The sequence below is a fragment of the Drosophila busckii genome, chromosome 2L (assembly GCF_011750605.1).
Source record: "Drosophila busckii strain San Diego stock center, stock number 13000-0081.31 chromosome 2L, ASM1175060v1, whole genome shotgun sequence".
NCBI lineage: Eukaryota > Metazoa > Arthropoda > Insecta > Diptera > Drosophilidae > Drosophila > Drosophila busckii.
In genome coordinates this window covers 7,159,256-7,182,340 of record NC_046604.1, presented here as the reverse complement: position 1 = coordinate 7,182,340, position 23,085 = coordinate 7,159,256, and the positions used below count along the sequence as shown (strand labels likewise).

Sequence of the window (23,085 nt, the reverse complement as noted above, 5' to 3'; positions counted from 1 at the left end):
AATGTTTTTTTGAAGGTCTCTTATAGGAATAATTAATTGGCTCTGCTTGAACTGGTGACATTAGCTTATGGTCATAACAATCGTATTCAGATTCGTAGTCTGCTGAGTGTGTAGGCTGAGAGCAGTAATAGGTTTGGGGATAATAGTTTTGTGGATATTTCATATCAGAAAATCCAGATTGGAACCTTCTGTCGTTCCGTCTTGGCTTTTTTACTCTGGCAACCGCATATTTATTATAATCATCTATTTCATGTGCAATTTGAGTTTCTTTTGGCTTCCCAAGAAAACTATAATTTTGAGTATTGTCATAATCATGGGTATGGTTATCTTTTGGCTTCCCAGGAATACTATAATTTTGAGTATAATCATGGGGATGGCTTTCATAAAACTGTTTCTTTCGCTGACTCCTAGAATACTCATCCTTCCGCGGATATTGCATTGTCTGTGGATTTTCATCTGGTTCCTCTCGCTGGCAATGCTTTCTATGGTATTTTTCACTGAATTCGAGGAAACTAGGAGCGTTGTATCGTCTATCGTAGTGGTGAGAGCTGCGAGCTTGCGAATTTTCAGAGTGTTCCCGGTGTTTACAATGCGCAAGCGCGTATTGCTTATGACATTTGCTGTTTCTGCTATAGCGTTCTGGTTCATTGCTCGGTTTTCGCAAACTTCGACTATGTTTGTCGGAGTGCTGATAACCCATAAAAGCTTTTCTGTATGCACCATGCGATCTGCTTACGCATTGTTCGCTATCATGCGAGTGATGTCGACCACCTACGGCATAAAATTTATTTGACACTGTCATTGGCATAATAGTTTCCTCATCGTAACTATCGTCGGCAGTGTCTAATAAACCTCCGCCATGATTCCGTTCTTAGTAAATGGATAATACTATAATATTTTAAAATTTTATATAATTTGTTTATGCTTACGCGCGCTATCTAAGGCTGATGTCTTAATAATATTGATATTTCGATGATCGCTACAGACTTTTTCCGATATATCAATGTTAAAAAACATAGAAATCCTTTGTAATTGGTCTCGATCATCGCCAGATGCATCAAAGCTCACACAGCTTTGACTGTCCATTTTCTTTGTTGCTCTGTATTATGGGTTACAAACACATACAATTATTCAAAAGTACTAAGAATTTGTTTCCATATTATATATCAAAATTTTATTAAAAGTGACATTTAAAATGAGATACAGTAAGCAATTGTTGCCTACTTACTTAAACTGCATTATATTCCACGTATTTTTGAAAATTAATTGGGATGATTATCTATAGCCTGTCGATATTAGTTATAATGAATATATATATAATAAGTTTGCACCTAAATGACTAATATTTTGTGGAACTGTTATTTTCATCTTCGCGATAATTGTTTAAATATATCGACCGAAATATCATCTCTAGGGAAAAATTCTTTATGTCTTAAAAAAAATGTCGCACGTTGATAAAGCTACTCAGACATTAGGATCGGATATATTTGAATCAATGCAGTTCAGATTGCAAGAGCTGCAGAGCATTCTAAATGCAAGTGCAAGCAAAGAAGTAGAAGTGGAAATGATCGAGCATAGTGTAGTAGAGAAAATTGGAATTGGACCAAACAAAACTAATGTGGATCGCATGTGTTTTAAGAAAATCAAGTGGGATTGCTATTCGTTGGCAACGCGAGCTTTGCTTGATGCTGTCTTCGATAAGCAAACGCTTGCTACAAAAACCCTTTCGGGAATAAAAAAGCGTTCGAAGTCTCGTATAAGGTCGAAGGAACTTGAGCTGGATCCGGTAAAAGTCAACGATATTGTACAATTGGTCAAACAAAAATGCAATGTGGACGAATGGTCCATAAGAAGGATTATATCAATCAAATGCTCAGACACTGCCAACACCAAACGGTTTAACCCGCAGCCTTCAGGTAAAATTGTGTTTATTTTATAATTTATTATTGAGAGAAATTTGAATTGCAGAATGTTGAATATTCTAATGGCTTCGCTTGGAATAGCAAAGAGTACAGACTATTATTTTAGCATTACATTTTTAATGGCGGAAATAATTAATATTGCACAGAAGAATAAATGAAACTATGACGAATTGCACAAGCAGCCAGCAGAACTAAAAACAGTCGCTTGCATACGTACTATATATGTATGTATATACATATATAGGCATGTATACACTAGGTAAGTAATATTTTTATATAATGCGCAAACGTGGAGAAAATAAGTGAGCATTTAAACAATTACGCAAAATGTCTCCGGACTTACGACATGTGGCTAGAATTTCACAATTAAAAATCAAAGCGCATTAGATTTTCCTCAAATTAATTACACTGGTGCGTTAGTAAATGGAATAATTGTGCGAATGGCATTGGGTACGCATGTACCTTCAACACCAAAGCTATAAAAACCGCAAGAGATAGGGCGACGTGCACATTCAAAATCAGTTGACAGTAGACTCAAGTATCATGGAGATAAATAGCGGCATACATTTTGCAACCAATTGGCGAATCTGGCAGATGGTGGGAGCAGTAGATCTGAACCGCTGGAATCTGAGAAACTTTCGTTTTTGGGTGGCTGCATTTTGTAATGCCTACAGCATAGCATTCTCCATGACGATAATAATCGGAATGTTCAGCTTTGACAATCCGTTGGATAATATTCTGAACTTTACCATAGTTTTGACCACCGTTGCTACCGTTTCCAAGTTTTTCATCTTTGTCAAGCAGCTAAATAGAATACGATTAATCGAGCAAGAGCTGGCGGAATTGGACAGTCAAATTGATACGGATGATCAGCGTAAATTTTTTAAGCAGCTTAGTAATGAGCTCTTCTATGTTACACGCTTGATTATCGGTGCCTACGTCGTCATAGCAATCACTGTGAGCACTACCTTTTTGTTGCGCGATCCCAGCCGTTGTCTTCTACCCTTTCCCGGCTGGTTCCCATTGGATTTGAAGGCATCGCGCAGAAACTACTTGACTGGCGTTGGTTTTCAGCTAATTGGAATTGTAGTACAATTGCTCGAGAACTGTGTGGATGACTTGTTCCCACCTTTGGTGCTCTGCATTATATCTGGTCATTGCCAAATGCTTATCATGCGTGCCTCCAGGATAGGACACCATGAACAGAACCAATGTGCAAATGAGCAGCAGCTTATTAAATGCATAGAGGATCAGGAGAAACTCTACAAGTATTACCATAAGGCATTCGAGTATACGATATTTACATCTTCTTTGCAGATTACTACAATTGGCGATGGCTGTTATCTCCTGGCCGCTCATGGTGCAGTTTATTCTGATTGCCGTTGATTCAGGCGCCTCTTTGTGCGCTTTGCTTTACTATGTCGATAGCATGCAGGAGCGCCTATATTACATTTCCTTTATATTCGGACTTTCCCTACAAGTATTACCAGTTTGTTATTATGGAACCGAAATCGAGCATCACTTCTCACGTCTGCACTACGCGGTCTTCTGCAGCAATTGGCCCGATCAGTCTTATATATATCGCAGGAATGCACTCATCTTTGCTGAACGCACACAACGCGTACGGCAATTGTTAGCCGGTAACCTTATACCTATTGCCTTAACCACATTTGTGACAAATGCTAAGACGGCGTATTCCTTCTGCACCTTGATAGCAGACACCAATACTACTAAATAAAGATCACCATTTAAATGTTTAATATCTCTGCACTTTACTTGTAGTTCTCTTTAACGCACAATCAAATTGTTTAAAATATGATTCACGCACATATATGAGAATATTCAGAATAAAAATATCATTATAAAATCAAAATAATTGTCTGACCAGGCTTTGCCTTTGAAAGGCAAAGTTCAGCAAAGGATCACATTAGAATAAGGCTTTCAGTAACAAGTACAGTTTGGTGCTCTCAAGTACGCCAGTTTATGTAGTTCTTTCCCGACATTTTCTTGTAGTAAAGCAGCATATTTTTTAATAAGAATCTTCTTAAAACTGACTTTAAGAAAGGCTCCACAATTTTTCTAAATAAAGCAATCATTTATTTATAACTGGTCACGCCGATCAGCACGTGACTGTACCACTCGCAGCCTGTTTAGCTGTGGGACTTGACCCCAAACTTGTATGGCGTAGGTCCACGATGGCGTTAATGTGGTTTTGAAAGGCTGTGTCTTGGTGGCCATCTGAAGCCTGCTTGAAGCTTGGAGGCAGTCCAGCCCTTCAATCAGCTTATTGTTAATTACAATATATTTTTAAGCCTGACTTGAAAAAAACGCTCAACAATGAAGAGTTCGTTTAATATTTTTAATAAATAAATGTAATAAATAAAACGACATAAATGTCTTTGTATGCGCTTTGGTATTCTGTTCATAATGATGCTTTTAATTTTGCTAATGCTTCACTCACGCTACAAAATTAAAATACACATAAAGAATAATTAAATTCTTAAAATAAAATGCTGGATAATTCCAATTACCCATTTCCTATTTGCAAGCGTCCATTGTTTAATTTCATGGTTGAACAATATTTTAATCAGCAAGAAAAGTCATATTCACTGGTCCATTATTCAATGTGTAGTACTTTTGTTTTGTTTTATCTGTAGTTTACTGCAAATCACGTTTTGAATTTCGCTTGAAATTATTTTATAATCCTCGAGTTAACGATAACAAAGAATGCGTATTTTTGAGTGAAGCAACAATTTAATTGCAAAAATATTTCCCTTTCAAAGAGTCGAAACGATTATTTAAGTACTTGACTAATAAGTACCCTTTAATATAAAGCGATGGTAAGTAAATCTATTTATTTTGAAAACAGTTGAATGTTTCTTTTTAAAGTAAACAGCAAGAAAAATGTTTAATTGTTTTTGCAAAGAACATATAAGTGCTTCTCGTAAGAGTATTAAGTTGACGTGATAATTATGTTGAGTCGCGCAAATTTCCATCACATTTTAATTTCAAACAATAGCACAGTAAATTGCAGCGGCCAAATCATGAAAGCCATGGTCTGAATGCCTGAAAGCGTGTTCAAGTGCAGGAAAGCTGAAAATTATTGTGAAATAAAAGTGCTTTTTAAGTACTCCCCCACCCACCCATCGCCTGTCAGCCACGCTTTGGCTCGCAGCTAGTGCTTTTGGCAAATGAGCCACTCGTAGCCATCAGACTATGAATGCAGTTTTGCAACAGGCGATAATGAGAAGTGCCATATGCATTGACGTCAGCGAGACAGCGAGGATATTTATGTATATGAAGGACGGGCTGGTGAATTCATCATCAACTTTGTTATATGACGGGGAGGCTGCGCAGCTCTGTAGCAAATAAATAATTCATATTGTGCAAGCTTTTTTAAGCGACCACATGCAGTTGATTAATGAATCTACAAGCAATTAATTTAGCATTGATTAAGTGCAATATAAAATGAAGGCAACTTAAGCCTGACAAAAATTTAGAGTAATTAGCATAGCTAGTTTCTTTTTTGCTTTCTATGAGACCCAAACAGCTGCATTCATTTTCACAATTAAAAATGTCTTTTTGGCCAATGTCGGCATCAATAGCATAAAGCACTATTATACAATTCGCTTTGATGTCGATAATTGTGTGAATTAAATGCAAGTGTTTGCCGGACAGACAGTGAAAACGATGGATATAAAAGCGACAAGTGCTGTCCACTACAGGGCACATTCAAAATTAAAGTAAGCCGATCTAGAATCATGACCGGTAGCAGCTCACACTTTCGCATTAACTGGTGGTCCTGGCGTCTGCTGGGTGCTGTGGACCTAAACAACTGGAGTGTACATAGCTATCGTTATTGGGCTGCTGTAGCCTTTAATATTGTTATAACTAGTGGATTTCCAATCTCGCTTATCATGGTCATGTTTAGCTTCGAGTTACCGCTGGAGAATTTGATGAACTTTAACATATCCGTCACCTCCTTGGCCACTACGGTCAAGTTTCTCATATATGTGCGCCAATTACAAAAGGTGCGTAAAATTGAGCAAATTTTCACCGAGTTGGATGCACGTCCTAGAAACGAGTCGCAGGAGCAGTATTTTCAGCGTATGAGCAACGAACTGAGATTGGTTACCAAAATTTATAAATGGGCCTACGCCATTATCACCATTAATTCGGAGATCAACTTCATGTTTCGGAGTCAGCGTAGTTTGCCTTTTCCGGCTTGGTTCCCACTGGATTGGACTGCCTCGCTGAGCAACTATAGCGTCGCCTTGACTTATCAGCTAATTGCTATATCTACGCAAATATTTCAAAACTTTGTGGATGATTTGTTTCCACCTTTAGTGCTCCGTCTCATAGCCGGACATTGCGAATTGCTTATTATGCGCGCCTCGAGCATTGGACACGACGGAGCTGATAGGCAGGCTAATGAACAGCAACTTATTCGATGCATAGAGGATCAGCAGAAATTGTACAAGTGAGTAAGCCACAAAAGGAAAATCACAGAAATTCACTCATTTCACTCATTTCACTCATTTATTAGGCTTATTGAGCTGACCAAGGACATCATCTCCTGGCCTCTCCTAATGCAGTTCATTGTGATTGCCATTGATAGCGGTGCTGCCTTGTGCGCCTTACTCTTCTATGTGGAAATCATGCAGGAGCGGTTATACTATATATCCTTTATCTTTGCCCTTGCCATGCAAATATTTCCAGTTTGTTATTACGGCACTGGGGTGGAGCATCTATTCGAGCGCCTGCATTATGCGGTCTTTAGCAGCAATTGGGCAGATCAAAGTTATGCCTATCGAAAGAATGCCCTAATCTTTGCCGAGCGCACACAGCGAACCCCGAAACTCTTAGCTGGTAATCTGATACCGATTGCTTTGACCACGTTTGTTACCAATGCCAAGGCTGCTTATTCGTTTTGCACTTTGATCGCAGACATTCGCAGTGATAAGTAAATGAAGAAAGATTAACATTTCTAATATAAGATTATTGCTCATAACAGCTTAGTAGAAAGCTTAGGGTCTAAAAAGTGAATCAGCACATTACACTAGCTTACAGACATAAGAAAAAACCTTATTGAAGATAATTTTTTGCATCACAACTGTTTTATACAAGGTTATAAACTTTGTTTAATTGTTTTTATGGCAGAGTTCACAGTTTGTGAATTTAAATAGCCGGTGCGATTTAATTGAAGTGTCGCTGCTTATTGGTCCTGGTGCCGGCTCATTATTAATTTGATATTAGCCACAGGAATCCGTAGTATACATTGGATTTAAATTTGCACTAGTTTTAAAATTAAAAAAATTGTTGTACTTAGAATGGAAATTTCGTGCGCCACTACCCATTTTTTATTTAAATAATAAAAAGGACTTGAATTGGCGGCAATAATCACTAGACCTACTTAACTCTTTCAAATAACTCTTATATTTTAGGTTTTAGAGCGAAACTCTTTACTCAGAAATCAATTTAATAGACTTCATTGTAAGAGTCTGCGTTCTCTATTAATATTGATTAACAAATTAATGTACACTATGAAATCTTGGATGAGTGCACTTCGATACATTTTTTTGTCATTAGGTCAAGTTGGCGTAATGTAAATTTAGTTGATAATTATTTCTAAAAATTTGTAATATTAAAATTTCGGCATAGTTTGGCAATGGAAACAATATTGGGCATCAAGGGCGAAAAATGCGTATTGCTTGCTTGTGATACAATGCAAGCCAAGTCTGTAGTTTTTATGAAAGATGGTAAGGGTGTATTAAATAAATTAGAAATAAAATAAAAACAGTTTCTTACTTGTAGATCAGCCGAAAGTTCATCGCCTATCGGATTTCGCCATGTTGGCCGCTGTGGGTGACGGTGGAGACACTCTACAGTTTACTGACTATATAGCCAAACATCTGCAGCATTATAAAATAAGCAATGGGTATCATCTGAGCGCACGTGCGGCAGCCCATTATACGCGAAAGAATCTGGCGGATTATATAAGAACGCGCACCAGGTATCAAGTATCCATGCTGCTGGCTGGTTACGACGCAGTCGAGGGACCCGATCTGCATTACATAGACTCGTATGGCGCTTCGCAGTGCATAAATCACGCCGGCCATGGGCTGGGCAGTTTGTTCTGTGGCAGCATCTTTCAGCGATATTGGAGAAAGGATCTCAATCAGGATGAGGCCTACGAGATACTCACTATGTGTGTGGCCGAGATACAAAAGCGTTTGGTTATCAATCTGCGCAACTTTGATGTGTTTGCTGTGGATGAGAGTGGCACGCATCAGCTGGCGTCCATTAATCCTAGCTCGGTTGGGATGGAGAATATAAAGCTCTCGCTGCTGCCGTCGCTGTTGAACATTTTTAAATGATAAAATATACGTTTCGCTCAGTTAGCTTGCTTAATAATGTGCGCATTAAATGCTGTCTAACTTTTATCGATGTAACTCTTGTGGGCTGTGCTAAGCTCTCAGAGGATTAGTGGCTGATGGGGCATGAGGTGGGCCGTGCTGTACATTGAGTTTTGACTGCAACATGCCACGCCTGGCTGCGTTCGTTCATGTATTAGCATATGTGGCCTCCATATGTGCATTTGTTTGTGCAACAATGGCTAGAGTTGAGCACATACACATACACGCAGACAGCTGCTGTTGCAACATGAAACGTCAACTATTGCAAATCGGAAGCAGAAAAGCCAACATGTCTCTATTTCCACATTTGAACAGCACTCAGTCGGTCCGTCCCTCCGTCCGTCCGTCCGTCCGTCAGTCAGTCAGTCAGGCGAGCCCTCAGTCCGACAACAAAACTCATAAAAATGAGCACAGCTTGCAACAAAATGCTTGCAACTCATGCCATTGTTGCACACCAAAGTGGGCGTTGCTGCATTGAGCATTGGGCTGCTGCTCTATTGCCAGGAATTGGCCGTCAGCGTTTTTATACTTGTTTGTAGAAATCGCTAATTGGCCGCCAGAGCGTCACTCTTCAGTTGAGAATTGTGCAGTGAGTCCTATTGAAAGCTAAATCAAAACAAGTGGAGTAAGGATTACATTTTATGAAACAGACTTTAAGTAATATCTCTTCAACTAGATAAACATATTTATATATTGCAAACTAGTACTAATACTAGTATGCTTATATTTTAATAATTATTATTACAAGTGACTGCATGCCTTTTCATAATCGTATATAATGATTGGATAACACTAATAAATTTCTACAAATGACAATATTGGGGTCGATAGTATCTTTAAGTGGTTGACAACATTTTTTTTTAAAACTATTACATTTCAACATTTGTTGGTCATAGTATGTCCAATAACATTTGAATCCAAATGCGTTTTAATCTTAAACAGAATATTTAAGGCGCACTTAAAACTAATTATAATTTTTGCTGTTTCTCTTTCTCTCTCATCAAGCGTCCGCTGCTGAATAAATGAAAAATTTAAATAAGAAAAAAGTTATCGTCAGAGCTTATGTGAGTTGAATTTGAATTAAATCCTTTCAAAATTGTGGATGCTATCATTTTTTTTACTATTGTGGGAGGCGGGGACGAAAATTCATACTTCAGTTACTGCTTTATTATTCTTTATATAAATGGGTAGAATGATACATGAATTTGCACAACTCTCTTTTTTCAATTTTCTATAAGTAATGGTCAAAGTGTATAAAAAGCACAGGTAGTCGAAGCTTATATTGTTCATATATTTAGTATAACATTGACTGTTGCTTAGCCGGCCGTGTTTTTATATTTTTAATTAACTGATATTCAAACCTCAATCAGCTGATCGCGATAAAATATGTCACAAAGCAGGAAGAAGGACGGCGCACGACAGCGCAGACAGGATGAAGGGAAGAAAGGCAGAGCTAAGGCCGATGGCTCTTCCGATAGTAACAGCAAAAGTCAGTTGAGTAAGAAAGATAAACAGCAAAAAGACAAAGAGCGCAATGCACGCGTCAAGTTCGTTCTCTGGCGACGTCCAATACAGACGCTTCTGTACTGTGCCCTCGAACTGATGGAATTGGTGCTCACATGGAGCACCAGACTATTGAAGCAACGCCTGCTGATGTCGACTTTATTCGTATTATGCATTTTAATTAGTATGTTGTATAAACGAGATGGTCCACATCAAGTTTACATTGAGCTGGTGCATAAGAACACTTGGTTCCATGTCTACTGGATTGGTCTGGGAGTGCTCTCCTCAGTTGGCCTGGGCACTGGACTGCATACCTTTCTGCTTTACTTGGGACCACATATAGCCAGCGTAACTCTGGCTGCCTATGGGTGCAACACATTGGACTTTCCCAGTCCGCCATATCCAGATGAAATTGTTTGTCCAGCGGAGCCTTATACGGAACAAATACCCAACATTTGGTCCATTATGTCCAAGGTGCGCTTGGAGGCCTTTCTCTGGGGATTCGGCACAGCTTTGGGTGAATTGCCGCCCTACTTTATGGCCAAAGCAGCACGTCTATCCGGCTACGATTCAGATGACTCCGAGGGGCTGGCGGAATTTGAGGCGCTCAATGCCAAGCGCAATAAGAAGAATCTGAGCTTCATAGACAAGGCCAAGTTGCGCATGGAGCGCATTGTAGAGCGTATTGGTTTCTTCGGCATTTTAGCCTGTGCCAGCATACCTAATCCGTTGTTCGACTTGGCCGGCATAACCTGCGGGCATTTTATGGTGCCCTTCTGGACATTCTTTGGTGCCACATTTATAGGCAAGGCTATTGTCAAAATGCACATTCAACAACTGATTGTAATTATTGGCTTCAACGAACCGTTGATTGAAAGTGCTGTGGATAAGCTGCGTTTGCTGCCATACTTGGGTCCCAAGCTGCAGCAGCCGTTCAAGAGATTGTTGCAGGACCAAAAAACACGTCTGCATCGCAAGAAGGGCTCCAACATTCCACGCACTGGCTCAGGCAATCTTCTGTCCACCATCTTTGACACCTTTGTCATGCTCATGATTTGCTATTTCGTAGTCTCGCTGGTTAACTCTCTGGCGCAGGGCCACCATAAGCGCATGTGTAAGAAGAATCGCGCAGCCACTAAGTCTTGGGCAGCACAGGAAAAGTCGCCCAATGAGCCGGTTAGAAAGCAGTTCAAGCCAAGGGCCATGCGCGAGTAGATCTGCATTGCTTCTAGCCACTGAATACAAAAGTGTATGTGCTGATAGATTTATTTTAATTTCTTATATAACATCGGTTCATTGTATTTTGTCTCGTATAGTTTCGCATTTGCAATGAAGAGAAAAATGCATGAGAGGAACCTTAACGATAAGCAAATGTGTGTTGATTGAGAATAAAACATAGACAACATAGATCACGAGCAAGTCTATAATTATTGCAAGTTTCTTTTCTGCTCTAATTGATTCAACAGATTATTCATTGACTTGCTACCTTATTCGAATTTGTAGCCTATGCTTGAGCTTTGAAATGTAAGAGACTTCAATAATTATTAATATTCACTTCAGGACTTCAATAAGATAAACTTATGTCCAATGGAAAATGAAAAAGCATGTTGAGCTTATGAGGCCATTAATTTTGACTTAACCCCGCTCACATATGTAAACGACCAATCTGTGTTTTGGTCCATATAAGCCTTAAGACTGCCTGGGAGCTGAGACTAAGGCAGCTTAAGCGCGTAAATGCAAACAAATTACAAGTCGAGTTACTCCAGGTATGCACTCATTTATCTCACCTGTCTGGCGGTGTTTATGAAAAATTCGTGTGACGTACGGTAAAAACTTTGACTCTTTGCCACAACTAAGCGCGTTAGATAATGCGCAAGTAACTTGACATGCCCCCTTCCATACCGCGAGCTTAGCGCTTGCCGAGCTGTGCGAAGGACATGCGAGCAATTTGTGACGTTTAAGGGCGCAACGAGGCAGCGACTTCTTGACAGGACATTAACTTTCGCAAGGGATAAGTTGAAGCAAAAGACATGGCTGCTATGACATTCAACTCTCTAACTGTACGTCTGTGTGTGTGTGTGTGTGTGTGTCTGTTTGTCTGTCTGTCTGTGTGTGAGTGTGGGTCTGTGATGATGATTCATGATGATGATCCTTACCATTCCGCATTGCTTGCAGTATTGTGCGATTCTTTTTTCGCAGCTTACTATTATCCTGACCATTTTCGTTGTCATTTTTCACAGCGAAATATTGTGCGTGGGCGTAGTTTTCGCTCCTCCCCGCGCCCGTTCACTGGCCTGGAGTTTTTCGACAGCCTATTAGTTTTTATTATTTGTTGCAATTAGTTTTGGGCCGCGAGTGCCGGCCGGACAGGCCGGCAGGCTCAGCAAGCTCTGGACTATCTGTTGTCCTTGGCTCGCTTGGCTTTTATGACACTTCTCTGCGCATTTTTCAACTGAATGAGCGTCATCTGTTGCCGCTGGCTGGCTGCTGCTGCTGTTTTTCTTTCCACAAGGAAACAACAATAGCAACAGCATTGGCATCCCTATCCACATCAGCGACTATACTCGGCTGGTATCTATGATAAATTATGGCCAAAAGTCAAAGTCATCAATCAGCGTGCCATGTTTTATTTGCCGCCTCGTGGCCATTTGCCATTTGTAGCTAGCAACGCGCCCCATTACCCCTACCCCCCGATCCATGCCATACTGGCTTGCATAAAAACAAGAGCTGCTACTGAGTTAAGCAGAGCTCAGCTGCAAGTACAACGGCTAGGCGAAAAGGATTAAATTATAAATCGCAAGTGCGTTGCCTGTTCGAAACACACACAGGTGTCGAGCATTTCGATTTAATTTTCATTAAAATTCAAGCATAAAATATGCAAGAGGTAAACTGCGGCAACCAGCTGGTCCTTTGACCTGCAGCAAAGCCCATTAAAATTCCTTAAAGACCCGCACATAGCACACACCAGTACACCAGCTGGTCCACAACGAGGCCAGAAGTCAACTCGCCTCGCCTTGACTCGTCACGACTCCTTTTCATTTTTCGAGTGCTTATTAAAATTGCAAAGGGCTGTAGCCAGGATTTGCGGACATTATGATGCGGTGAATGCGAATTTATGCGACTCAACGTCCGTTCTACAAAATTCCACAATTTTTCTCAACAGTTGGGCCCGGACGAACGGTCCAACGTGCAGCCATTGGTGCCTTGGCTCCTTCGCTTCGCACTCGACTGTTTAATTATGCATTTTTATCTGACATCAGCCAGAAAGCGATTTTGGCAGCAATATTAGCCACTTAGCTATATAAACTGCCAAATCTATTGCATTAACAACACTTGAACGCCGGCTGACAGGACGTACGCGCAATTTATGAATCATGCCCATGCACTGCCTTGCATTGATCTTCCTTGAAAGCCCCCTCAAGCTGAGTGCACGCCAACATGCCTGAGTACACCACTCACACACACACACACACAGCTGTGAGTGTGTGGTTGCCAGGGCTGCTGACGACTGTCGAGCAATGTGATAGACCCTTGACAGCCATTGATGTCAGCCACAACTTGTGCGGCACTTATAAATTGGCAACCCAGGTTTCAATTAGAATCGAAGTATATCTTATAAACAGCTTATTTTCTATCTATTGCAACCACAGAAAGTGTGCGCACTAAAATAAAATTTAACCTTTGCATTTGTTCACTGTTTGTTTTTCCCGTTTTCCGTGCTTTTTCCCTTCCTTCATATTTCAGTGCGACGTTCTTCGTTCCCTGTTGGCGCATGGCGCATGTTTTAGTTATGCAATGCGATGCCTTTGGGAAATTAACAGTACAGTTTTATGGTTCGTTTAAATGGCCACAATGGTGGCTTAACTCTGAGGTGCGTCCGTTGTTTTTTACTTTTCGAAAATTCCAATTCAAGCGCAATTTTAAGGTGTGTAAACTGTGAGGATAAAGTACTCTCCCAAGGACATTGAAAGCGTAAGCATGAGCAAATTGCAAATGGCAAATGGAATATAGGAAACAAAAGGTCACAACGTAAACCCAGCATTAAAGCGATTAAGGAGCTATGTGGTTTTTGACCGAATAGCTTAGAGCTTGGGATATTTTATTAATTGCTGAGAGTTATTCAAGATTTCGAATTTCTTTTAAAGCAAGTATTATGATTAAAGTTCTCATCTGGGCTAAATATATTCTGTAGATATACAGAATAAAAAATACATTCTAAAGTTAGAGAAGTTTTTAGACCTTGCACTTCAGGTTGAGGAGCTCAGTTGATAGCCGTCTGTATGAACATCTAGATTATCGAAGTGTTAAGCTTTTGAGCTTGAACATAAGTTTAGCAGGAAATCACCCTCAGGATATTAAGGATCTATCATTTTCCAAACCTGGATCTCTCTCCAATAAATGTTGCTGCACAAACTCACTAAAGCTACATTGAAATGAATGTTAAGCGGCGAAAGCGGTAAATACCTGTTTGTAAATGTTGAAAATTACACATGTATGCATGTGTGTGTGTGTGTGTGTGTGTCTGTGTTATGTGCAAAAGCCGATAAACAGCCTATAAATCACTCACTGTGATCGCGTCAATATTTCCCTTTGCTAACAAATTTTATTTCGTTGCATTGAGCTGCACATAAATCAAGTTGCAAGTTGGGTGAGCTGATGCTGCTGCTGTTCGTGCCACATAACATGCAACATGCAACAGTGCCAGCTTTAAATGCCAGCCAACAGCAACCATAATTTATGCGAGCACGCAGATTCAATGGCGTTGCATCAACCGGAGACAGATGTGACATCAACAATGACTCTCAGACTCGCTGCCCGTATCCTCTGCTGCTTATTATAGTAATACGCACAATATAAAGCATATCGAGTGTCGAGTTGCGTCCTGGCAACTGACAGACAGATTATGAAATATTGCAATTAGTAGTTGCTTTAACAAAAATCAAATTTCCATTTCAATGCAACGTTCGCATAGATTGTTTTATTCAATTCAATTTTTTTCGTTTCTTTTTTTTTTTTTGTAAATTGCATGCTAAAATATCGTAAGCAATCTTTTATGTATAGAATATTCTATACAGATGGATAGTATACGTGCCTCTGGGCTTGCGTGCATGTGTGCGTGAATGAAAAAAGTTACAGTTGAACTTTTCAGCATTTGTCAGAGTCAGAGTCAGAGGATTTGTTTGCCATTTGGGGCGTTGAGAGTTTTTGGGGGGTTGTGGGCGTGACGCTTTCTGAGATGGGATGGGCCTGGGGTTAAAGCCAACAATTTTGCCGGCTAGTCCAAAGCGTTCTTTTAGTTTGCTTTGTTTGTTTGTGTGTTTGTTTGTTTGTTTATTTTTCGTACTTCACTATTTGTTTTCTTTCCAATTTTGTAATTTCAAACTTTTTCTATTGATTCCCCAGCACGCATGAACACCTTCAGCAACAGCGTCGCTGACGACAGCAATTGCTACTGCTATTGCTATTGCTGGTGCTATTACGTCGCATGCGGAGCGGATGCGGATGCGAGTGCGAGTGCGGGCAAATCGAAGACAGCAAAGTTACAAAGTTCCCAGTGCCACAGACGAGCACTCAATTTAAGTTGCAACTGCTGCTGCTGCTGCTGCTGCATCTTCGTGCTGACCATGCGTGCCACAGAACAGGATATTGAAGGGAAAAAAATCGAAGACAAATACAACAAATATCAGAAACTCTAATAGATTGCGAAAACTTTGTAATGCACTTAACACTCGCTATTGCCAAAGTCAACAAGCTGTCAATTGCATTTTCAACCATTTATTAATGTCTCAAGCGGGGAAACGAAGGGCGCTCATAAATATTAATTTTCAGAGAGAGTCCGATAGCTAAATAACTTTTAATTCTAATTGTAAGAGCAATATTAAAATGTAATTAAATTGCTTTAAAAGCTCAGCCGATGGCTTTATTAGCAACTGCCGATGATTTTGCTTTGGGTGCTCATCAACAAAACGATTACATGAGCTCATGCTCCAATCAAAATGGAAATCAGGCACAGTCACGGGCACAGGCACAGGCACAGGCACATAGAGGAGGGATGGAGGCAAACCACGAATGTAATGCCTGCAAATGCTTGTGCCCTGTCTAATGGCGATTAGGTAAATGAAAACATTGCGTGCTGGCGACATTTTATATGCGATTGCTTGTCGTGGCACAGGCGTCGCTTTATTTGCTATATTTCATGCCTGCCTGCACTTATCTGCGATTGTTAAGCCCACGCCCCCACATCACCCACCACCCACCTCATGCAATGTAAGCCCTAGGGCATAAAGTGTGGGTGGGGGCGAGTGGTTGAGCTTGGACAAATGTCATTTTGAGGTAGCGGCGAGCTTTTCGAATTCGACTTTACATTCTAATTACTCGCACAACACACACACAAGCACACATACACACGCACAGCACTTCAATTTGAATTAAAATGAGTGGCAACAACCAAATGCTCTGCGGACTGTGGGCGCTGTGGGTGCTGTGGCTTTTGTTGGGTGGCTGGTCTGGTCACAGTTGGCGTCGCAGCTTTTAATTACCGCCTACACCAAATTACAGTTGCATTTTCGAGGCAAACAAAAACCAGAATTACACAAAAAAAAAACCAAACAAATAGAAGCTGAATGGAAAGGGAAAACTGCATTAAATGCGCTTCGTAATGGTTTTTAATCGATCCACGCGACGCTCATTTGTGACAAAAGCTTTTAGAATTAAGTGTTCAAGGTTCAGCTTAATGACGCCACATCCCTTCAGTACGGCTGGCGTTGATTGGAGATTTTGTTGGTGAAAGTATATACTGAGTTCACCAAGGCAACGCCATTTTGTTCAAGTACTTAAATTCCAAGTTCGTGTTTTAAAACAAGACACAAATCAGGCTCAGCCAGGGCTGCCAGTTTAGGCCTATAAATAAATATATTTTGAAAAGCATTTGGCTTATTTTATACATTAATAAATATTTAACCTTTTCATACTCTATTGCGTTACTTATCGGATGTGAGTTCTTATTTTGGTCAAATAATATCCATTGGATCTTTTGGCTAAATTATGCTCAGCCCCATTTGCAGCCTGTGCCACTACAAAAAAGATTAATGTGGGCAGAACAAAGTGCAGTCTAATCATATCAAATGTTTACGCTCGGACATTGGCAATTCAAAATATAGTCTTTTGCTGGATAAGTCCACTTAGACTTACTTCAAATGTATGTTTGTTAATTTTTTCCTGTCTTGATGTGTAAATCTTTAGGAATTATAATTAATTACTTGTGTATAAGAAAGTGTGTAATGGTTTCGACTTTCCTTAATTTAATTTGAATTCTGAGATATCGATAGCCCAATCCGTGAAGCAAGACGTGTTTCAGTTAAATTTAGACATAGTGATCTAGCCTACTCGTATTAGAAAGTTCTGGCAGTACTGTTTAGAGCACCGAAGCAATCAAAATAATATTAGTTTGAGTTGCGTTAGCAAGCGAGACATTTTATACTTTATATATACTAGGGTTACAATATGGACTCTATTTTAGGCATTAAGGGGAAGGACTTTGTGCTGCTTGCTGCAGATACAACACTCATCAAATCCTTTTTTATAATAAATAACGGCAAGTGTTGAGTATTTTTAACTGAATTCAATAACTTTTTACCGCAGATCAATCAAAGATACGCTCTATAAACAAATACAACGTTATATGTGTGGCTAGCGCTGATGGCGACGCTTTGCAGCTTGTTGAATTCGTTGAGAAGAATGCCAAGCTGTATGAAATCCGCTCAGGTTATGCTATGTCCACCAAAACATTGTCCCACTTTGCTCGCAATCGTCTGGTGAGGAATCTGTCCCGTAAAGCGGGCACTGTGATATCCCTGCTAGTCGCTGGCTGTGATCCCATTGAGGAGCCCAGGCTGTACCACATTGATGCCCAGGGCGCCGAGCATAAGCTCAATTTCTGCAGCATTGGTATGAGCAATGTAGTATGCGCCAGCATCTTCCGCATGATGTGGCGTCCAAATCTTACCTACTCGGAGGCTCTGGCCATTCTCAAGCGTTGTATAGCAGAGATACAGAAACGCATGGCGCTCAATCTGGTCAGCTTTGATATAATTCTAATCGATAAGGATGGCATTGCCAAAAAGGAGACTGTTAAGAAAGGCTAAAGTCAAAATGTATTAAAAATTGCACGTGACAAATGATTGCTTGCATTTTTCTTTTTTCGAAGTTTACCTTTTTGAATGTCAATCAATTTCTGGCCACAGTTGCTTGGCTTGTGAAGTGAAGTTTCAATTAGAAGCTGTTGCGTCTACCAACTGACCATCAAAATGAGTGCAAAATATCAACCACCCCCACTGCCTCTCTCTTTCTGTCTCTCTCTCTCTCTCTCTCTCTCTCTGTTGCTGTGTCTGTGTCTGTGGCATGCTTTGTCTCTGGTTGTCACCCTCTTTGCACTAGGGTTAGCTCGTTATTGTTGCCATTGGCTTCGCCGTCAATTGCAGCTGACTGCACCACAAAATTCGACGCAATTTGTAAAATGAAATCGATTCAATTGATTGTTGACTTCACCAAACACACACACACACACACATGCATACATGGACATGTGGCATTGTGTGTCCTTTATAAAGCATTGGATGGCAACCTGCAGGAAGCAACGGTGACAAGTGTCTGTGTGTGCAGCATGCGGCATGCGGGGTGCATGTATGTGTGCGTGTGTGCCTGTGTGTGTTTTGCACTTTGCTTGATTAAATTTCAATATTTACTAAAATGTCGCTGAACTCTTTTTGACAGCTCTGTAAATTTCATAACCAGAATGGACATAAAATATGGTCAAATGTGTGTAAATGTGTGCATGACAAGGACATAAGAAGCAAGCAACACGAGGTGTTTTTTATTTTGTCTCACACAATTTGTAATAGTTTGCCTTGTTCGGAGCAAACTGTTTTTATGGGACAACTTAATGGCATTTAAAATTGTTGACTAAAATTGAATCAACAGCTGTGACTTTACAGTCCACATTTTATATTTAAATGCTTGCTAATAAATTGAGATTTAAACATGAATAAAAACCAAGAAGGGTAAGTTCTGGCTAACAATAAGAGAAACTGCTATTTAGCTAAGCCATCAATAGACAGGAGACTTATTTTGAAGAAAACGTAGCAAAAGTTTGTGACGAAGAGAATTCTTCAACTAAATTTGCTGATATGGAACTAGCAGAGCAAACCAAACCGATGGAAAGCATTTTTGGCAGCGCAGATTTCGATTCATTACAGGAAAAACTTTTGGAAATGAGCCTGACGCCAGTAGAAAGTGCAACTGAAGCTGCAGAGGAGCAACCTATAATACCAGACTTCGATATTGATTACGATGACATATACGAGGATGCAGCAAAGCTGGATAGCATCGAAAAGCAATTGGAGCTGATCTATAGACCCTTCATAGTGTTTGTCACTGTCGATTGTCACTTTAGTCTCTCCGAGCTGTCCGCACTATTAGACGACTCTCGTTACGAGCCCACTCACTATCCGGCAGTGTTTCTGCATTTGCGTGAATTCACAGCAGAAGTCAAGCTATATGCCTGTGGCCAAATTGTTGCCAGAGCCTTGACTGAACAATCGGCAAGCGATGCAGTACTACAGACCATACGATTGTTGCATGAGCTGGACTACAAGCTGGACATCACAGACTATTGCAAGAATATAGTGACCGCCTCGTTCTGTTTGCCCTTTAAGATTGACTTGGAAATGCTCGGCGAAATGCATGGCGAGATGGTCTCTGCCAATCGCGAGCTGCGCCCGTTCGCGACATATAAGATCGAAGGTAGTGCCATTAGGTTTGCCATATTCCCCAATGGCTATGTCCTGGCCTTGCACTCTCTGCATCACGGCGAGACCAGAGCAGCCATAGCCGGCATTTTGCCGATCCTGGTGCAGTTTAAGAATGGCTTTCTAACGCCCTCTGAGAAGCTTGGCTCGCTCTGTGGCGGAGATGTCAACTTTAAGCTGCTCTGGGAGTACAAGCTCAATGCGGACAAGTTTGGTCAGCTGCTGTACTCGTGAAGAAATCTGTGATCCCTTATTTTCATGATCATTCTGTTCTATTTTAGATTATTTCATTTCATTTTAGTTTTGCTTTTGTTTTTCGTTTTGTTTTAATGTTGTAAATGCTGTGAACATTTGTCATAAACCAAACTTGTGTACGTGCAATGTTTACTCTCTGAAGTTTTTGGGGCGAACACTCGGCAACTTGTTTAAATACGTGATTTATTTACAATCCAGCTGCTGTTGCTGTTGCTGCTGCTGCCGCTGCTAAGGGAGCGACAACAACTAATGCCAGTACAACTGTACTAGCGGTTGCTAGCTTTGGAAATAGGGCTACAAACTGCTGCTGCAAACTTGCCACAGATACACTGAGTGCGAGAAAGCGAGAGGGAGCGAGTATAACAAACAAATTGCAACAGAAAGTTGCAACAACTGCAAGTATTGCTGCAACAGGCGCATACATAAATAACGAAACATGCTGCCACAGCAACTTGAGGAAGATGTCACATTATGCGGGCAACAAAACTTGCTACCAAATACGTTTTAAACGTGCTCAAAGTACCTACAGCCACCAAACACGCCCATTTTCAGCAGTGCTGCTGGCAGTCGAAATGGCTAACATGTGTATTAAACAGGCGTATAAGATATTTTAAATCAAAGTCATGAGTTATGCACTGCTCGGGGCACTTGAATTTAGTTAAAGCATATTTTAAAAAATTCGGCTGCATACTTTTGTGCGCTTGTTTGCATTGCTATTAGTTAATTGATGATTAGTCACATTGCAAACGCTTTAATAATTATGTGCGCAAAGTACATTAAATAAGCATTAGACAATAAACAAATATACGCATTAGACTGTAAAATATCTAAATCGTATCACTGATTAGCCAATATATACACACACACACAGATACATACATATATTATTGCAGATATACGCGCATAAATTTCATTCGAAAAGCCAATTTGCATAATGCACTGCACTGCCCGCATTACAAACCGAAAACTGAAAACTGAAAGCATAAATAAATGCAAAGATAAGTTTTAATTTTTAAATTGCGAAAAATGCAATTGCATACGTATGTATATAGTAAACCATTTGGTATTAGTCCTGCTCATTAAATGCTGGCAGCCTGCCATCCTGCCCCTTATGTGCCAGCGCGTATCAAAATGGGTAAAGAAAATTATTTCAGCACGTACTCGACATACAGACGGAAATGCATATAGAATAGCATAACAGCAATTTAACTGGACATGTCCCATGTGTTGTTACAGTTTTAAGTGGCTTTTACTGCAGGCCAAACCATAATGCAAGCTGGAAAAAATTAAAATCTAACAAGCAACAGCAGCAGACGCTCTGAATCTAAATGCACTTAATGGAAAAGTAGAAAAAAGAATCTATAAAGTAAACAGCGCCCATGACAATTAGTTCAATTTATTGTTGGCCAACATAAAAGTAATTCTGTCACGTCTCAGTTACAGCACTCTAACAATATGAAAGACAAAACTCTCCTATTCCGCAGCTCAATATATGTGTAAGACCATCAGGCTGCCAAAAGTTGTTTCAATTTAATTTGACTTTGATCGCCAGCTGACGCACTCTTGCCTGTCAGCATGCATAGGGCTCTGTATGTAGAAGAAGATATTAGGAGCATGTCTCATTTTGCTTATGGATTTATATCAGCGCAAGCTGTGCGCAAATTGCCACACACACACACGCACACTCTAAGACAGTATACATTGCAATTTAAATCGATGAAATTTATGAAAATTGTATTAACAGCTGAAACGTTTTTATCACAACATTTTTTATGTGCTGTTTCGTTTACATTTTATAACACTACAAAATTAAAAAAAACAAACATGAAAAAGGAAAAAAAGAAAGTCTTTTTTACACTTGGGCTTGTTTATGGCACAAGTTTGTTGTTGGTTTTTATAGCAATTCAACGCTTTAAAATGTGAATAACATCAACACAAAAGTTTTATATATGCCAAGTCGATTGGCATAGGGTTGTTCGTATTGTTCTTGCTAATGTCTTTGTTGTTCTTGTTGTTGTTGTTGTTGTTGTTGTTGCTGTATTTTATTGCCAAAGCAGCTACGCAGTGGCTGAAAACTTCATAAATCACAAAACTTTGCTTTGGCCATGAAAAGGCTTAAGGGTTTATCAAAAATGAAAATTTATTGGTGCTCAAAATACTTTGAATTTTAGATTTATGTATTTTTGGCCACTCTCTAAAGCTGAAGCTATCGAGTCCCCCATCAGACCAAATGATTTAGATATATGGAAATAAACTGCATCATTTGAGATGTGAGCAAATCAATTTATGTTCTGTGCACTGTTAATTGCATTTAAATGCCAAATTTGCTGTTGCTCTTGCTCTTGCTCTTGTTGCTGTTGATATCGATTCGTAATTGCTGCTGCTAATACAATTTGCCAAGGTAAGTGATGGCAATTATCAATATTCATTACAATTAAGAGCAATTGTGGTTAGACTGCAGCTCAAGCAGCAGCAGCAACAACTAAAATTAGAGCATAGTTTTTATTATTTTTTACTTCTCGAAGCAGCAGAAGTATATTTCCGGTATCAACTGGCAGCAGTTGGGCATTAATTTTCATTTAAATTCCGTTTTGTGTTAAATATGCAAAACTCTTTTTGTGGTCCAGCTGCTGGCAATTGTGGGCGGAACGAACTAACCAACGCTCAGCAATGTCTGACAGCTGCTAGTTAACGCTAACAAAAACCAGTTGCCATTTCGAGTGGTTATTAAAATTGCAGAAGTCCATTTCCGACACCTTGCCACCCACGTTGCCCGTGGCCCGTTGCCCGTTGCCACGTTGAGTCTTCTGTGGTCTACCCACAAAGTCTGTCACAACAAGATGGAATGCTGCTTGTAGGAGAAACTTATCGATATACCTAACTAGCGAGCATAACTGTGCAGAAAGCTTTTGCCTAATTTGCAATTTATAAGTAAATTTAAGTGCTCGGCATAAATGTTTTGCAATTCCCAGCAGTCAAAGCGTTCTCCACACATTTATATCTCCGAATTATGCATTTCATTTATGCAAGTGAGCGCCTGTTGTTGTGTGAAACCCAGAAGCAAGTGCTCTGTCTAAGGTTCAAAGCAACCGCAACCCTTTCCTCTCTAGTCATGCTGAAAAGATACACAGCGCAGCGGTTGCGAGGGAGACACGTGGAGAGCAAGAGCGAGAGCGAGAAAAA

At 40.1% G+C, this 23,085-nt stretch overlaps 7 protein-coding genes across 8 annotated transcripts; all 7 read left to right on the top strand.

Annotated features, from left to right (window-relative positions):
• The first annotated feature begins 1,451 nt into the window (after positions 1-1,451).
• On the top strand, positions 1,452-2,052 carry LOC108605901 (protein insensitive-like). Its single transcript, XM_017995719.2, has 2 exons — positions 1,452-1,916; positions 1,969-2,052. The coding sequence occupies exons 1-2, from the start codon at positions 1,496-1,498 to the stop codon at positions 1,974-1,976; spliced, it is 429 nt and encodes a 142-aa protein (XP_017851208.1). The 5' UTR covers positions 1,452-1,495; the 3' UTR covers positions 1,977-2,052.
• Positions 2,053-2,353: 301 nt separating this feature from the next.
• On the top strand, positions 2,354-3,661 carry LOC108595036 (odorant receptor 23a-like). Its single transcript, XM_017980215.2, has 2 exons — positions 2,354-3,190; positions 3,240-3,661. The coding sequence occupies exons 1-2, from the start codon at positions 2,466-2,468 to the stop codon at positions 3,658-3,660; spliced, it is 1,146 nt and encodes a 381-aa protein (XP_017835704.1). The 5' UTR covers positions 2,354-2,465; the 3' UTR covers position 3,661.
• Positions 3,662-5,683: 2,022 nt separating this feature from the next.
• LOC108595111 (odorant receptor 23a) lies at positions 5,684-6,889 on the top strand. Its single transcript, XM_017980331.2, has 2 exons — positions 5,684-6,402; positions 6,469-6,889. The coding sequence occupies exons 1-2, from the start codon at positions 5,684-5,686 to the stop codon at positions 6,887-6,889; spliced, it is 1,140 nt and encodes a 379-aa protein (XP_017835820.1).
• Positions 6,890-7,539: 650 nt separating this feature from the next.
• On the top strand, positions 7,540-8,336 carry LOC108603875 (probable proteasome subunit beta type-2). The gene is made up of 2 exons (XM_017993050.2): positions 7,540-7,681; positions 7,737-8,336. The coding sequence occupies exons 1-2, from the start codon at positions 7,591-7,593 to the stop codon at positions 8,297-8,299; spliced, it is 654 nt and encodes a 217-aa protein (XP_017848539.1). The 5' UTR covers positions 7,540-7,590; the 3' UTR covers positions 8,300-8,336.
• A 1,293-nt stretch (positions 8,337-9,629) lies between these two features.
• On the top strand, positions 9,630-11,251 carry LOC108600269 (vacuole membrane protein 1-like). Its single transcript, XM_033293621.1, has 2 exons — positions 9,630-11,090; positions 11,158-11,251. Exon 1 carries the CDS (start codon positions 9,725-9,727, stop codon positions 11,054-11,056), a length of 1,332 nt encoding a protein of 443 aa, XP_033149512.1. The 5' UTR covers positions 9,630-9,724; the 3' UTR covers positions 11,057-11,090; positions 11,158-11,251.
• Positions 11,252-16,950: 5,699 nt separating this feature from the next.
• On the top strand, positions 16,951-18,015 carry LOC108603457 (probable proteasome subunit beta type-2). Of its 2 annotated transcripts, none has more exons than XM_033294402.1 (2): positions 16,951-17,039; positions 17,483-18,015. In XM_033294402.1, the coding sequence occupies exon 2, from the start codon at positions 17,614-17,616 to the stop codon at positions 17,983-17,985; it is 372 nt and encodes a 123-aa protein (XP_033150293.1). In that variant the 5' UTR covers positions 16,951-17,039; positions 17,483-17,613; the 3' UTR covers positions 17,986-18,015. The 2 variants fall into 2 exon arrangements, with proteins under 2 accessions (XP_033150293.1, XP_017847781.2); XM_017992292.2 differs by lacking the exon at positions 16,951-17,039 and adding an exon at positions 17,280-17,435.
• Positions 18,016-18,813: 798 nt separating this feature from the next.
• Positions 18,814-19,983, top strand: LOC108603314. The gene is made up of 2 exons (XM_017992026.2): positions 18,814-18,900; positions 18,954-19,983. The coding sequence occupies exons 1-2, from the start codon at positions 18,881-18,883 to the stop codon at positions 19,879-19,881; spliced, it is 948 nt and encodes a 315-aa protein (XP_017847515.2). The 5' UTR covers positions 18,814-18,880; the 3' UTR covers positions 19,882-19,983.
• The last annotated feature ends 3,102 nt before the right edge of the window (positions 19,984-23,085 follow it).

Excerpts from the sequence above, each read along its gene's own strand:
- LOC108595111 (XM_017980331.2), top strand. The coding sequence starts at position 5,684 with ATGACCGGTAGCAGCTCACACTTTCGCATTAACTGGTGGTCCTGGCGT. Across the intron at positions 6,403-6,468 it reads GATCAGCAGAAATTGTACAA|GCTTATTGAGCTGACCAAGG; the intron begins GTGAGTAAGCCA and ends CTCATTTATTAG.
- LOC108603314 (XM_017992026.2), top strand. The coding sequence starts at position 18,881 with ATGAATAAAAACCAAGAAGG. Across the intron at positions 18,901-18,953 it reads ATGAATAAAAACCAAGAAGG|ACAGGAGACTTATTTTGAAG; the intron begins GTAAGTTCTGGC and ends AGCCATCAATAG.
- LOC108603875 (XM_017993050.2), top strand. The coding sequence starts at position 7,591 with ATGGAAACAATATTGGGCATCAAGGGCGAAAAATGCGTATTGCTTGCT. Across the intron at positions 7,682-7,736 it reads TGTAGTTTTTATGAAAGATG|ATCAGCCGAAAGTTCATCGC; the intron begins GTAAGGGTGTAT and ends TCTTACTTGTAG.
- LOC108600269 (XM_033293621.1), top strand. The coding sequence starts at position 9,725 with ATGTCACAAAGCAGGAAGAAGGACGGCGCACGACAGCGCAGACAGGAT.
- LOC108603457 (XM_017992292.2), top strand. The coding sequence starts at position 17,345 with ATGGACTCTATTTTAGGCATTAAGGGGAAGGACTTTGTGCTGCTTGCT. Across the intron at positions 17,436-17,482 it reads CTTTTTTATAATAAATAACG|ATCAATCAAAGATACGCTCT; the intron begins GCAAGTGTTGAG and ends TTTTTACCGCAG.
- LOC108605901 (XM_017995719.2), top strand. The coding sequence starts at position 1,496 with ATGCAGTTCAGATTGCAAGAGCTGCAGAGCATTCTAAATGCAAGTGCA.
- LOC108595036 (XM_017980215.2), top strand. The coding sequence starts at position 2,466 with ATGGAGATAAATAGCGGCATACATTTTGCAACCAATTGGCGAATCTGG. Across the intron at positions 3,191-3,239 it reads GATCAGGAGAAACTCTACAA|ATTACTACAATTGGCGATGG; the intron begins GTATTACCATAA and ends TCTTCTTTGCAG.